General features: G+C 39.4%; 1 protein-coding gene across 5 annotated transcripts in view; it reads left to right on the top strand.

The window, feature by feature from the left end:
* Nucleotides 1–13674, top strand: part of LOC129765222 (axotactin) — a 186424-nt gene extending 172750 nt beyond the window's left edge. For 3 of the 5 annotated variants that reach the window (XM_055765291.1, XM_055765290.1, XM_055765292.1), the window contains 7 exons: nucleotides 3502–3702; nucleotides 3849–4460; nucleotides 4531–4715; nucleotides 4838–5128; nucleotides 11631–11790; nucleotides 11849–12063; nucleotides 13269–13674. In XM_055765291.1, the coding sequence (XP_055621266.1) occupies nucleotides 3502–3702; nucleotides 3849–4460; nucleotides 4531–4715; nucleotides 4838–5128; nucleotides 11631–11790; nucleotides 11849–12063; nucleotides 13269–13664 (2060 nt within the window). In that variant the 3' untranslated portion in view covers nucleotides 13665–13674. Of the gene's footprint in view, nucleotides 1–3501; nucleotides 3703–3848; nucleotides 4461–4530; nucleotides 4716–4837; nucleotides 5129–11630; nucleotides 11791–11848; nucleotides 12064–12625; nucleotides 13097–13268 lie in introns of those variants that run through there. The other 2 variants (XM_055765295.1, XM_055765294.1) reach the window with 2 other exon arrangements.
* Nucleotides 13675–15157: the final 1483 nt, after the last annotated feature.

Here is a 15157-nt window from a genome sequence, read left to right on the forward strand (position 1 = left end):
CATAAATTGTTGGCACAGCTTACGATATCTTGAAATGGCGTTTCTTGACCATGTCAAATCACCATATGATAAACAACTGAAAAAAGTAATATAAGTTTGTCGTAGAAAAGTAGAAAAAATTAAACATAAAAAATCTATATTTATTGCTGTCTCCTTGTTAGAAAATACATGCATGTGATTTTCAACATGGCTTAGTTTATAACAGCTTGGTCTCGTTCATAAATTGGAAAACAGCGCCAGCTAACTTCAATGGAGCTGATTAATCGGCCTGTTTGGAATCGCGTTATTTTATCGTTGTCATTCAATCGAGGAGTATTCACATCGGTAATCTAAGTTTGAAACACAGCCATATTGCTTCCTTTATTCATGGATGTTTTTATTACTCTTCACCGATTTGTAGAACTCAATATTCATATATGCATATGAGTGATCGGATTTTACAATTCGATCGAAATCGACTTTTACACTCTTAAGTTCATTCGCTTTGTCGCGAAACAATGGTGAAAATAAGTCATCCGTATTTGTGGTTGAATTTACTCTCTATCTGATCGGCATAGTTCCGGAAATAATTCTAAATTGTTGAAATTTGAATGAAAATTATTATTCGATTTCGTTTGGATGCTAAATTTGTTTTGAATGTGTTTGAATGCTAAATTTTGCGTGTTTATTCCACCCGAAAAACCATTACTATTTTTGCTTCATAGAAATGGAACATGGAGACCAATGTTGTTTACGTCGAATTGCGTGGCAAGGTTGTCACATTTGCTCAACTCGATTGGACTTGAGCTTGAACAGAATGCAAAATTGCGCTTTTTCCATTCAACAGAATACAACCAACAATATGTGGGGGCGAATACGATCGTACTTCATTTTGTGTTTGAACACACGCGCAATGTCATGACAATGCATTGCGCTTTGGCCTGGCTATAACTAAAGCTGTGTCGGCGTTGCCCATGATAGTGTCTCGCAAGTGAATGTATTATTCCTCGCACCGCTTTTGTTGATTGTGTAGTAAGAATTGCAGTCGTTCAATCTCTACCTTCGCGTATATGTCGACCATAAATTGTTGGCACAGCTTACGATATCTTGAAATGGCGTTTCTTGACCATGTCAAATCACCATATGATAAACATAAAAATCCTTCGAGCGCGCCCTCTGTTTATTTCGTCGCATGTTCATAAATATTAAATCAGAATGAGAAATGATGTTCATAATGAATTAAGTATCTGTGACGGGGTCTCGTTGGTTTAATGTTTATGCAAGAGATTTTTCGTTAAAGAAACCCTTCTGACTTGCACTGTAGTCACACGTATTCTTGAGCTTGCCACTCCAGAATACATTCAAGGCGTATTGTTCGTCATAGAAATCTCAACTATTTACTAATAAAAATGACGCAAGTTGTACTACGTTGAGAAGGCAAATCTTGGGAACGTTAGTGCCATTGAAGAAGAACATAGCGAGGGTCGTATGAACGGTGTGTGTCAACGATGAATTCCAGATTATTGTTTTTTCTTCGCATTAAATTTCTCGTGTCACCGTGCTATCATGATTCCAGCAGCGCTTTTGCTTTGGATCTACACACGTGCTCTCCAGCTGATGTTTTATCAGGGTTGATGGCAGTAGCGTGATTGTCATTTTGTAATCCGAGCAAATGTGATTTGAAGAATTTCGATAACTCATTGTGCTCATTCAAAAAGGCTTCCAGCTCGTCGGAGATGCTCCCTGCTTTAGATGAATTGATGTTACTTGTGTATTTGTAGATGGATGTTCAATGAAGCGTGCGTTACGCCATCAGTCATTGAACAACTTAAATAAATTCGTTCTGTTGAAAAAACGAACAACGGTTAAATTATTAGAATATATTGACGCAAAAATAATAAAATCGCAATTAAAAATAGGGAATTGGGGTCAAAATTTAAGGTTATAAGTATGGTATGAAGTCAAATTTTTGAAAAAAATATCCAGATCTTTTTTTCTGCATAGAGCCATCCTATTCGGTATTAAATGTATGGTTATCGGTATCCTACCGGTATCATATATAGTTTACAACCTATTCTCATACCTACCAAGTATTTTGATTATAATTTCATCAAAATCGGTCGAGCCGTTTCGGCGGAGTTCGGTAACAAACACCGTGACACGAGATTTTTATATATATATAGATATGCACACAAATATTTCGAATTTAAACGAAACATGTGCCTTGTTATGCTACTCATTTCTCTACCATACAACAACAATGGGCCACAGTATAGCTGATACAGCAGGGTACAGCAAGTAAAGTTTGAAATAAAATAAACTTAAATGGAATTTACATGGAATTTAGGCGCAATTCACTCAATTATTTTAATTAAAAAAGGAAAAATGTCCACGTGGACAAAGGGGGGTAGGGGTATGAAAATGTCCACGCTTGTCCACGGAGGGGGAGGGAAAGTCTAAAATCGTGCTTTTTCTGTCCACGTGGTATGTGGACAGCTCCTATGCATTTTTAAGTCATTTGGCATCGAAAAAAAAATTCGATTTTCCAAATTTCCTTTACTCCGCCCTTGGAAGATTTTCGGGGATAAAATAATCAAAACTTTGAGAGCTTTGAGGCACCCCTAAATCATGTCCGATTGGGCTGAAATATTGCAGAGGTCAAATTTTTGGGCCAATAAACAAAATGTACAAGGTCGGTTCTTCAAATTCGATAATAATTTTTTTCCACACCTTCATTGCCTCTCAGGCCAAGTACCAAATGGTCGACCAAAACTTTTTTTTCGAGATGACACCAGATCTCAACGTTTCATGCATTTTCAAGTCATTTGGCATCGAAAAAAAAATCGATTTTCCAAATTTCCTTTACTCCCCCCTTGGATGATTTTCGAGGTTCAAAAAATCAAAACTTTGAACGCTTTGAGGCACCCCTAAATCATGTCCGATTGAGCTGAAACTTTGCACAGGTTATTTTTTTTTTGGCCAATAAACAAAATGTACATGGTCGGTTTTCGAAATTTGACATGACCATTTTGGCTGCCACCCTAGGGAGCGTGTACAAACGTTCGATATTATGCAAGTTAATTTTGCGTCTACCTTGAGTTAACAAATAAATGCTAAAGAATTATCTTTCGATAAAGTCGAAATTCATGATTATTAATAACATTTATATGTGTCTTATTTCAATCTAAAATTTATGATTCTTAAAAATACTTGTAAACAGCTTTTTCGACAATTGTGCTTTGAATTTTTTCTATTTTTTCTTCATCACTAAATGCACTTTACAGTAATAGTTCTAAATAAGTTTTTACTAAATATCAAATTGCAAAACGTCATCAACGGGATAAAAACCAGATAATTACAATGACTATTATCGTATAAAGTGCTAGCAGTGAATGAGTATACCATTCAACAAATAAATTCCTTCAAATATACATCCATCAACTTTCTTTCATATTCAACGATAAGTAAAATCTGTTCTTCACCTCCTCTCTTCCGCACTGTTTTCGAAATAATCCCCTGTAGAGGTACTGTCGCCGCACCGCCCGCCAGCCCCTCCCACGGAGTACTTCCAGTTCAACATCGGTGGCTACGATCCGGCGAATCTGCTCAAACCCAACCTGGACACGGAAGAGCTGCAGGGATACATCGGCTGCATCCGGGGGCTGAAAATTGGCGATAATTTGATTTCGCTGAAGGAGATGGCTCTGCAGAACAATGCACACGGTGAGTAATTTAGTAGACCCACCGTTTCGGGGCTCTGTTTTCGGTTGACTGAGCGGTGGTGATTATCAACTGGGACTGCCAATCAATTATGCCGCGCCGCGAGTTGAGAGTGGAACGAGAAAGTTGTACAATTTATCAAATTTTAGTTACGGAAGGCGTCTTGAATGACTGCCAGATGAAGTGCGACGCGGAGCCATGCAAAAACGGTGGCATTTGCACGGAAAACTTTGTCAAGCAGGAAAGTACCTGCAATTGTGAGCACACCAGCTTTCTGGGGGAGTTTTGCTCCGAGGAAAAGGGGGCCAGCTTCAGCGGGGAGGCGACGCTTCAGCGAAAATTTGTGCTTGCCGAAAGGATAGACAAGGTACGCCTGCAGTTGGCATTTTCTAGCAATGACATGCGAAGAGCGAATCGGGTTATGCTGCTGCTCCAGTCCAAGAACGACCGAAGCTACTATCTGATGGTGGCCATTACTCAGGACAACCATCTGCACATCGAGGAGGATCGCGATGGATCGACGCACGAGGCTAGGATTGAGGGTAATTTTATGGACGACGCACGGCATTCGATTTATTACACGCGGAATGGAAACGAAAGCTCTCTGCTGGTGGATCGGCTGGAAATTCCAATAAAGCAGACCCAGAGCAAGCCCTTGGTTCAGGTTCAGGATCCGGGAGCAAATCACGTTCAGGTGGGTGGGGTTAACACCACCGATCCGCGCTTCGCAGTGTACAAAAGCTACGATGGATGCTTGTCAAGTAAGTTGAACAAAATTTATAATGTTTGAAATGAGCGTTGCATAATGGTATCATTCCCGCCTCCCCTCAGATATTTTCATTCAGGTCAACAACGACACAATGAAACCACTGGAAGAGTACATGTTGTTTACAAAGAGCGAGGCAGAAATGATCAATGTCATCAATTCCCAGGGCGTCCGGTCGGCCCAATGCAAGCAGTTTGACGTCATTCCCAAGCTGACACCATTCAACGAGCCAACGCTCAATATGACCTCGGTAAAACTACCTCCCATTAATCAGGATTAATCCTGTTTCCCCTTTTTCGGATAAAAATGTTATTGATACGTGCTACTTTCCCTCTCTCTCTCTCTCTGTCTCTGTGTATGTTTATTTACCAGAGTATAGACAAAAATTGGGTGGTCGATGCACCGGCCCGGGTGGCCTACGAGGCGATTAACGTGGACCCATCGAAAGAGGAGGACAAAACACAGGTGGTATTTATCACCCTAACTACGGTTTTCGTGGTGATTGTGGTGTGCTGCCTGATTGAGGTGTATCGATCCGACCGAGAGTACAAAAAACGTCTCGAGCGGGAAACCGACGAGGACATCATCCTGTCGAAGGAGCAGGCGGCCAAAATGCAGTACGAATCGTCTACGACCAACGTGAAAGGCTTCAACTACAAGGCGGTGAGTGTTTCGAGTATTGTGACGGTGAGCTGGGAGAAAAATATTGCCCCGAAATTAGCTTTTTGTGTGCCCGTTATGGTCGCGTGCGATGCAAAAATTATTTTTATGGAATCCTTACAACCTTAACGAACGAAGCCGAAACGTGGCCAGCAAATCCATTGTGCCGTTTTTGGCGTTTGAGTTATTTTCATCTTGATGATTAACAAGAGAAAGAATAACCTTTTGCACGCTTTTCTATATTCTTGTCTCGCAAGCCGAAATTGGAGTTTCTCTAAATTTCGTCGTTCCTGAGACACGCAGCTATGTGTTTATATCCCGTTTTTCTATGCGCTATTGTTTACATAATTTATTGCTATCAACTCATTTTTATATACATGTTCGTCTAACTTATCTGGCCAAAGAAAGCATTCAGTTATTCATTTTCGACCAATTTAAATGACTCGACTTTCACATTGGCAAAGTGCCTTTGTAGACAACAAACACATTGTAGTCATGGCGTCTATAAAAAAAATAAGGACGGGGATGCCCAAACGACGATCGCATGGTTAACATAGCACTACGAAATTATTGCCGGCGAGAACAAACATTGAAGTTTTTAATAATAAATTCATTTGACATAAATATTTGATAGCAATGACAAGGACCGATAAATGAATGCTTTATATATAGTGGCGGCGGAGGCCAAAGCAATGGCATTGAAACAAATTTTCAGCTTCAGTTTTCCATAAAAAAATACAACTCTCGACGTCGAAAAATACCTTACGTCACTTTGAACCCGAAAACTATAATTGAAATCATCTAAATTGAATGATCGATTGAAAAAAAAATCACAAATAAGTCATTCACGAATTATCAGTCATCCAGCTAGCGAGCGGACAGCAACAAAGATTTTCAAATGGTATTTCTCAAGTTCGAGTTGTTTAGTTTGGGTTTTAAAATTGCCTTTTTTCAAGGATAGAGACGAATGCCAAAAATAATTATAAAATAGATTTTTAGAATGCATAGAAATTTCTAAAATAACTCTTCAGTCGAATGTTTTAGTAACCCTGGGAAAGACCAATGGGTTTGCGTTGACGTAGCTGACGGTGGTTAATTCATGATTCATTGTGGTTCACAGTGCGGCTCCAGACGATTATATATTTGTCTCCCACTACCGTTATCTATTTGATAACGCATAAAATCAACAATTCGTATAATCTCCACATTTAAAAGAAACGGATGACGTACGTCCTATTTAATATTTCTCTTCTGCTTTAAGGGAGGGACCGTAGTCTGGAAGATCGAAAAATTGGTTTTTTTTGCATTTTTTGGGCAGCTTATGCCCTCAGAAATGTTATCCTAAAAGGATTTTTCGATATTTGATTTCGTTGGAAAGTTACAGCCAAAAGTATGAAGTCACCTCGAGGAATAGAGTATTGCTGTACAAATTTTCAAACGCGTTTTTCTCCAAACTATGTTTTTTCAACTGGTGGTATCGATATCTTAGGATCTACACTGACAATTTGGCTGAAATTTATTATCAGCATGTAAAAACGAATTATTTAAAGCGTTACGTAGCCGTTTTTTGACCCTGTCAACAGCGTAATGGTCATTATTCGTGCACTCAAAAAATGGAAAATGTATCTTCAAATATACCTCAAACAACAACCAAAATAACCATACACTTCACTTTATTTCTAACATCAAAAAAAAATTACGAAAATTTATTATTTTCCGACCTTTTAGACAGGGGTTCTCCCTTAATTCTGATGCATTCTGTGGCGAAGAAAATGGTTCAACGCAGTAGCAAAATAGAAACTGAGGTTGGTCAAGGCGAGCACTATATGTAGAGAATTTTCACTCACAGCCAAGGTTGAACTCTGCCTTCAAACTTTTTATCAATTTCATCCTTGGAGCTCCTCCTTGAGCCGATACATAGTTCTTGGCTTTCAAAATAGAGTCTATTGTTGTGGGTGCCAACCGATTTCCGGATTATGTTTTGTTGGCATTGTGAGGCGAAAAAAATCACTCCACACAGGCTGATGAATATCACCAAAATGTGTCTTAAAATCAACTATAGCAATGGATACAATAATTTCATTTTGACATTCAACAACTGCGACCAAGTTATACCTGAGTCACTCAACTTTGGCCCCATAAGATTCTTCTTGAGTAGCCCGAATTCGTTATCCAAGCCTTGACTATTACCTGCTTCAACGAATTGAGGAAATTGGCGCATCAAAATATTAAGGTTTGATAGCTTGACGAAATTTTTAGTGTTTATCAAGGCCGCTGTTTCGATAATCGGATCGCTGAAATCAAATCGCTTTGAAATTTGTTTCATGAGTTCAATATAGAAGTCACGACAAACAGTTTTCTAGCTGCATACAATCAGATTTTTCAGATTTTTCGTGATTTCGCAGATACTTGTGTGAATGACAGTAATCACTTGTGTTACACTAAATGATTAAACCAAGAGAGGAACGAAGACTGTTGATTGCATATCTGAACTGTACCAAACATTACACACCATTTTCGAAGCCTGCATACAAGTTTGAACCGCATTTATCGTCCCGTTCTACTATAACGAAAGCCACTGCACAGACAAGTGCAGAGCGAGGAATGTTTCTAGCTGAGAGCAACGAATGAGAAAAGACCCAAAACGAGAGAGTTTTTGTTTCTCACTGGAGCGGTGTTGCTAGTCAAACTATGCGGTCTGTATGAATATAGCAGCGTTAAAAATGATAAATATAATCTGAGGGAAGGGTCTTAGCCTCTTTCTAGGTATATAAGCATATACAGGGTAACTTCGATATAACGTACATTTTACTTTCAAAATTGTACGTTGTATCGAATTGTACGTTATATTGAAGCATAATAAAGAACTCCGAAACGTAGCTTATATTACTTTATTGTGTTGCTGTTTGAGTAAGGTTCATGAATAAAACCAATAAGAAGACGAAGCCAACTTTTCTCATGATGTTTCCCTTCGTTTTGTTGATTGATGTTTTGATTCATTTAGAATCCGGATTCACAAAACAGTTGTATTTCGGGATCGGTTAAAGTTACAATACAAGCTTTAGTACCAAAATACAGATAACTTATTGTTCTTTCAGAAAAAAAATATTTTTTTTGGACTTTGATAATGTGTACGTTATATCGAGGTAAAATGTACGTTATATCGAGTGACGTTGTATCGAGGGTACGTTATAACGAGGGTACGTTATATCGAAGTTTCCCTGTAGTTTGCACTCTTTGAGACTTTTCGATCAGGATCTGCTACATTAGTTGAATATGAATCATTCGCTTCACGTAGTCCGTATGACCCTGCTGTTTCATGATGCAAAGAGAGGTGCGATATGTAGGGGAACTGGGGGGAATGTGGTCACCCTAAGGAACATGCCCTTTTCCTGTGTCCACATACCACTTAAATTTCCGTTTTTCGAAAAATATTGTAGCTCAACTTATTGTAGTTCAAGATAGTCAGCGGTTTTTATTATAAAAATTGAAAATAGTACTTTTTCGTTATTAGAAAAAAGGTTGAAAAATCGAACACTTTTTTAGAGAGGAAGAAAAGTAGTCACCTGTGGGGGTCAAAGTGGTCACTCGCACATATCACGCCAAATTTATCTGAATCATTATTGAAATAGTAGGCACATGTATGAAATGAGCTAGACCTATTCACCTAGAGTCGTAATTGAAATTTTCGCATACGTACAAAAATGTAGTAGGAAACACATAACGTTTTTCAAAATGAGGCTTGGTTTTGGTTGGGGTGGCATATTTTTCCTGGGTCAAAACAACAAAAGGGAACCTTTAGGAGCAGTAGGTGATAATAAATAAGGTATATTAGCTTTTGGAGACAGAACATTGGCAGTAGTAATCCTCCCCCAAACAACGAAATGCGAAATATGCGAAATAATCGCTGAAATTGAACAGAATATCTGTTCACCTCCCCTAGAATATGTGAAGAGTCGTCAAAACTGTTGATTTGTCGCAAATATCGAGTCAAATAAACAAAATTTCACGAGAAATTCCTTAAATTCGAAACGCACAAAACTACGGCCGAATGGCCACCGAGAGAGCGTTTTTTGTTTTTATTTATATCTTGACATGCGACAGCTCCACTGTAGTACAGGGTGACTCAAAAGTCATGGAATTCTTCAAACATAAGACGACTATCAATAAGGTGTCAATAGTCAATAGTTATACTACCAAACAAGCAGGTAATCACTTTACCCCACGTGACCACATTACCCCCACTACCCCTGTATGTTAGAGGCAAAGAAGAAAATAAACGTTCTGCACCGAAATCTTTCATAACGAAGTGCGGAGTGCGAACCGAAGCAGAGTTGTCTCGTTCTCTTTTGTGTCGTGATTTTTAGCACGTAGAGGAGATGTGTCTAAAACGCGCCTACCGGGCAATTTGACCCGCCTGATTTTCTCGTAAACCAGCAAGAATAGAAATGCAATGGATACAGGCAATCGTGCTAGTCAATGATAGAATCCCACCATGAAAGTTTTACATTTGTAACATGCTTTGAAAAAATAAGAAAAATAATTTTCTTTGGAAGCGATTTTCGATGTAATTTTCTACATAATTTCTATAAGGTTTTTGTTGCTTGTAACCGATTCAGAGGCGATAACTGTGGGTCATATTTATTGAGTCGAGTTCCCAGTGAATATCTCAGATGAAGAAAATGGTAAGAAAGGATTCATTTCCTTCTCAATTTAATATTTTCCGTATCAGCTTACCATCGGGCAGTATGACATACCCTCGATCGGGGCAATATGCTCGCTTTCGGCTGGATAACATTCTCACGAGAGAAATAGCATGTATGTGAGGGATGCCAGATGATTTTCTCAGATATCTCTGCATGACATGAATAAATGTATTCAAGTATAATCATAATGAACAAAAATAAGCAAACCATCACGATATTTCTAAATCATGTTCGATAAATCACACAAACAATTGTTTTCACATACTTTGAAATGACCTCAGTATGTTTTCACAAAATTAAATGTCTTCAAAACGAAAACACGTCTTCACATTTGGCATCTATAGTATGTGCTCATCTCTCATCCATACAAGCTGTTTCTCTGAGCTTTATAGTCGCTGAGAGACTATAAATGCATGGGCATATTATACTTCTGCTGGACCATTTAACACCGTATGATTGGAAATTTAGAATTTGGGCGCCTTACAAAATAAAATTCGCAGCGCTTTTGTTGTTCAATATCTAAAATACAGAACGATTACAGATGACTGAGGGTTAACTAATCTACGTACTGACGTAGTTGTTATCTTAAATTAGAGGAGAGTTAAGAGTTAAGAGCACGGTCAAGATAAATCCATTCTCGCTTAGGGGGTGCGTATTACACACTTCTAATATAACAACAAAAGAATGCCGCTGGGGGGGATTGATTTATGTAAGATCACATTTGAACGATCGAAAGCGATTTTTTCAGTGAATGGATCAATTGGTAAACACTGTATGAGTGCAAATGTGAACACAGTGTTCATGAGAATGAAAAACTCTACCTACATGCTGCATTCTTAATACTGGCTAAAGAGTTTTCAAATAGTTGAAAGTTCATTCTAACTGCCCCAAGTGTTGAATTCAGTTTTATCACGCTTTGAAACATTAACTGGGTGAAAACTCCTTCACTTCAATGGATATATTTTTGTATCGAATCGCAGAGAAATAACATGTTTGTAATTCATCTTTTTTTTACGTAGGACTACGTCTTTCATTTGTATACTGGGGTGTAAGTTCAAAGCTTTGAAAGCGAAACCGTTACGCCAGACCAAAAGGTTTTGAGCATTCATACCTCCTAACCAATTGAACGAAATGATATGACGAATTTTATCTTCATCCGAAATATCTACGCGTTATATGCTTGTTAATTATTGATCCAAAAACTTGTTTCAATAATTTAAAAATAACTTTGAAAACAGTGTATAGAAATCACTCAAATCAATGTATAAGCTGACGATCGCTCGGAAATAATTTCAGTTTTAAATACCGCTACCTCTCTGCTGCTACCGGGAAGAAGAAAACAGCAACCGTTGCACCAAAAAATAAAACTCAAACTTCCTTTTGTGAAGAAGACAGTCTGAAAGAAAAAACCAACGAAATTCTCAGAAATCGCTGCACAGAAGCCGCGACTGCGAAAAAAAAAGCTAAACAACATCACGCACAACATGAGAGATTTTGTTTTGTTTTCAGCAAATCAAATTCATGGAATAGAAAATAGAAAAAACGATGTTCACTAACAATTTCTCAAATGGGAAGTAGGGATTTTGAGGAAGGGCAGAGTGAGCGCAAAATTAATGTAGAATGATTGGAAGTGACAGATGTTTTGTCTATTGGACATCGTATACAAATTATATCACTCACAAAGGGGCCAAAGAGTGAGAATTAGTGACAAGCAATGATCACCAAACCAATGAAAGCCTTACGTCAAGCTTGCGATTATACCACATATATAACCCATATCCTTTTTTTTTCTCATTTAGGTCCCACTCGACGAAAAGAAAGAAAATGGAGCCGCAAAACCACTGGTAGGTATATTGAAGAACGGAAGTATAACGCCCCCTATAAATGGCGATACCGTACAAAGAAATCCCGATGCAACCCTTAACGATACGAATATCCAGCTGCAAGCTGGAATAAGAGGTACCTTGATATCGCTTATTTATCAACACGTTTGCAAAATTCGATCTATCGCTTACAGATAGCCAACTGATGGATCACGAGCCGCAGTGGGAGTCTTTGGTCACCGAAGAGGCCGAATCACTCGTCCAGAAAAGCGATTCCGAGGAGCGAGAATCGCAGTCCGGTGAATCGGTGATCAAACGTGCACCTTCCCCCCTGGCCAACGGCAATGGTAGTAGTCATAGCTCCCACTCAGATCGAGAAGACAGCGATACCGAGCTGCTTGATCCGCCGGTAAGCATGACCCTGAAAACACTTGCACCGTTTAGCTCGATCAGTGAAGTAACACTAAACAAGCTGGATCTTGGCGACATGCAACTAAAAAGCACAAATTTCGATGTGTAATATCATCGCTGCTGTAGTATTAATTAGTTTACTTTATTCTCTTCTATTGTTATTGTTACCAGTTTACTTGCAAAGTATTTTTTCGTTGCCTTTAACCTAGTCTTAGACATGCATGTTTTTATGTTAAATGCTACTGTCATACGTCATCATTGATCTGAAAAATCACAATCATTCCCTTTGAAAATATGGATACCCTTTTACTATGCGCCGACGCTGTCGCTTCTTCTGCCAAAACCGTGCCAAACTATTGATAGTTTTAAGCTATTTATTTGTAAATAAGTTGTGTTTCAATTATTCTAGTCTGCATCTTCGGAATGAGAGTAAATGTTTTAAATATATGCACGTGAAAGAAATTATCGAAATTTAAGACCGAACAACGCATGGTTAGTACCGTTGAGGTCGAAACCGCTTCAACCACGCTTATCCAATAAAATCACACAATCCCATCTAGGTGAAGGGATCTACAGCTAAACCAGGTCAGCGCAAACCTCCCAAGCTGGTGCTGTTTGCCGACTCATCACCATCGCCTTCGTCGCCTATTGTTCCCTCTACTCCCCTGCCAACGGCCACCTCTACACCATTGTTGACCAACGGTCTACGCCCTCGGGTCCCACGGCAAGTTTCCTGGGGTCCACCACCAGCAGCGTTGGCCAGTGTCAACCAGCTGCCGTACAAAATCGATGAAACGCCGGAGTCTCCGGCGTAGGCTTAGGGATCATTTGGCCCATTCAATGTGGCTTGTTGTGTGTTTTTGTGTGCGTGGAATGGTGTGTCACGAGATCATTCAATCAAAAGAGGATCGTCGGTAGTGCATAGGGGTGTATCCGTTCATTCGTGTTTGTGCTTTAGTTCTAGATTGTAGTCCAGATTACAAAGTGAGAAATAATAAAAGATATTTATAGAAAAACCAACCAAACATATACTCTTGAGTGTTTCATTCTTGTATTGTGACTAACAACCTATGTCCTCAGCCACGGACTCGAGTTGAACGTAAATGTGCCAAGTGTCTCAGGAGAGTATCGCCAAAGCTGTTGCTTCAGTAGATGACATTTTCTAATGCACACCTCCTCGCAACTATATTGTCGCACCTTTAGGAAGCTTTCGTAGACGTCGAAATGCTTTGCCTGCCGCCAGAAGGCACTTCCTCGCACAATAAATATCAGCCTAACATTCCAGATCGAAAAAACTCAGCAGTAGATGGAATACAGTCATCGCCAACCACTGAGTTCAGTAACGAACTAATCCAAGCAGAAAGGGATCAAATTGATAATAGTAACCCGTCCCGGGAACACAAAGTACCGGAAACCGTAGTCATGAAAACTAGATATAACAAGCTTCCACCGATGTACTTAAGTGCCGATAAGCGCCAATTTGCGAATCCTATCAGTTATCTCGGAGGGCCCCGGTTGGACTATAGGAACGCGCACATATCTCAGCCCAGCCGGGGCGATAGCTTTACTAGCCTAAATTCGGTACTGTCGATAGATTAGTAGGACGTGAAACGGAAATAAAGTTCAATTTGTTGTTGAGTCACTGTAGGTTTGTACGATGACAGTCATCCAATTATTTTTGCAGGATTAAATGCAATAGCGACAGTTGCACAAATCGAATCCAAATTTAGATTCAAGTGGAGCCATACAACATGTTCTCACAAATGGTAAGTACAAATGGGATACGAAAAAAATGGTAAGTTGAAATTTATATATTTGCAATGATGCTACATTCCTTGAAAAGATTGAATCTGATTCGAGAATCGTCTATGCTTCGTGCTCATAGAGAATCATCAATCAATCGGAGATTTGTACATGGTACACCTCGTACGGGGTCGGAGTTTGTTGGACCTCCTGTTATCCTGTTATCAGTTGTTCAACGAGCCAAGGTAGTCAAATTCCGCTACTACCTCAAGCTTGTCGCCATCGTTCACAACACTACTATCAAGAAGAATTCTGTTGCGATCAGTCCCTCCTGCTAGCATGTATTTAGTCTTATGGCGGGTTTACATTAGGGAGATCTATAGCTATAGATGGAATTATTCACGCGAAAATAGGTGTAAACGGGTGAGAATAATTATGATACACTTATTCGAGGTATATATAACTTGAATAAATTCAGCATATGTAAACGCTTGTGAATTTCTCACTGGTGAGAAATCACTAAAGTTGGATGCAGTTCTACTTCAGGTGAATAAATTCACCGAAAATATGAATATATTCATTATAGAAGTTCACGCTAGTGTAAACGGTTGATGCGATTTCTATAAATCTCATCATATTTCTTCACATGAATATATCACTAGTCTAAACCCACCCTTAGACGCAAGCCCAATCAGCCCTGCTTCGTGCTTCAGTCGAGTATACAAGTCGATTAACTAGACTTGTTGAAAATCGTGCCCCACATGTTCAAGCCCGCTCTCCACATAACACCTTCCTGTGCCACGTTGAAGAGCACACAGGAGAATCCATCGTCTTGTCGAAGTCCCCTGCGAATCTCGTCCGATTCCGACAGATCGCCTAAGATCTGCACACTGCACTGCACACCGTTCATCGTTGCCTGAATCGGTCACCATTGGAGGAAAGCCGTGCTAGTCCATGATTCTCAATAACTGCCGTCGGTTGATGGTATCATATACGACTTTCAAGTCAACGAAGGTATGATGCGTAGAAACTTGATACAAGCGGCACGTTTGGAGGACCTGCCGCACTGTAATAAACTGGTCCGTTATCGAGCAACCGGGTATGAATTGGCCTGATCACTTCCCACAAATCTGCTTACTATTGGCAATAAATGGTGAAAGAGAATCTGGGTTAGAATCTTGTAGGCACCATTCAGGACCTTGATTGCACGGTAGTCCTCACAATCCCGCTTATCACCTTTTTTATAGATAGGGATGACTTTTTTGACGTAGGATTACGTCTTTCGGGAACATATTGGGGTACAAATTGAAAATCGTAAATCGAGTACATCTCGAAAATTGTCCAATTTC

This window comes from Toxorhynchites rutilus, chromosome 2 (assembly GCF_029784135.1).
Source record: "Toxorhynchites rutilus septentrionalis strain SRP chromosome 2, ASM2978413v1, whole genome shotgun sequence".
NCBI lineage: Eukaryota > Metazoa > Arthropoda > Insecta > Diptera > Culicidae > Toxorhynchites > Toxorhynchites rutilus.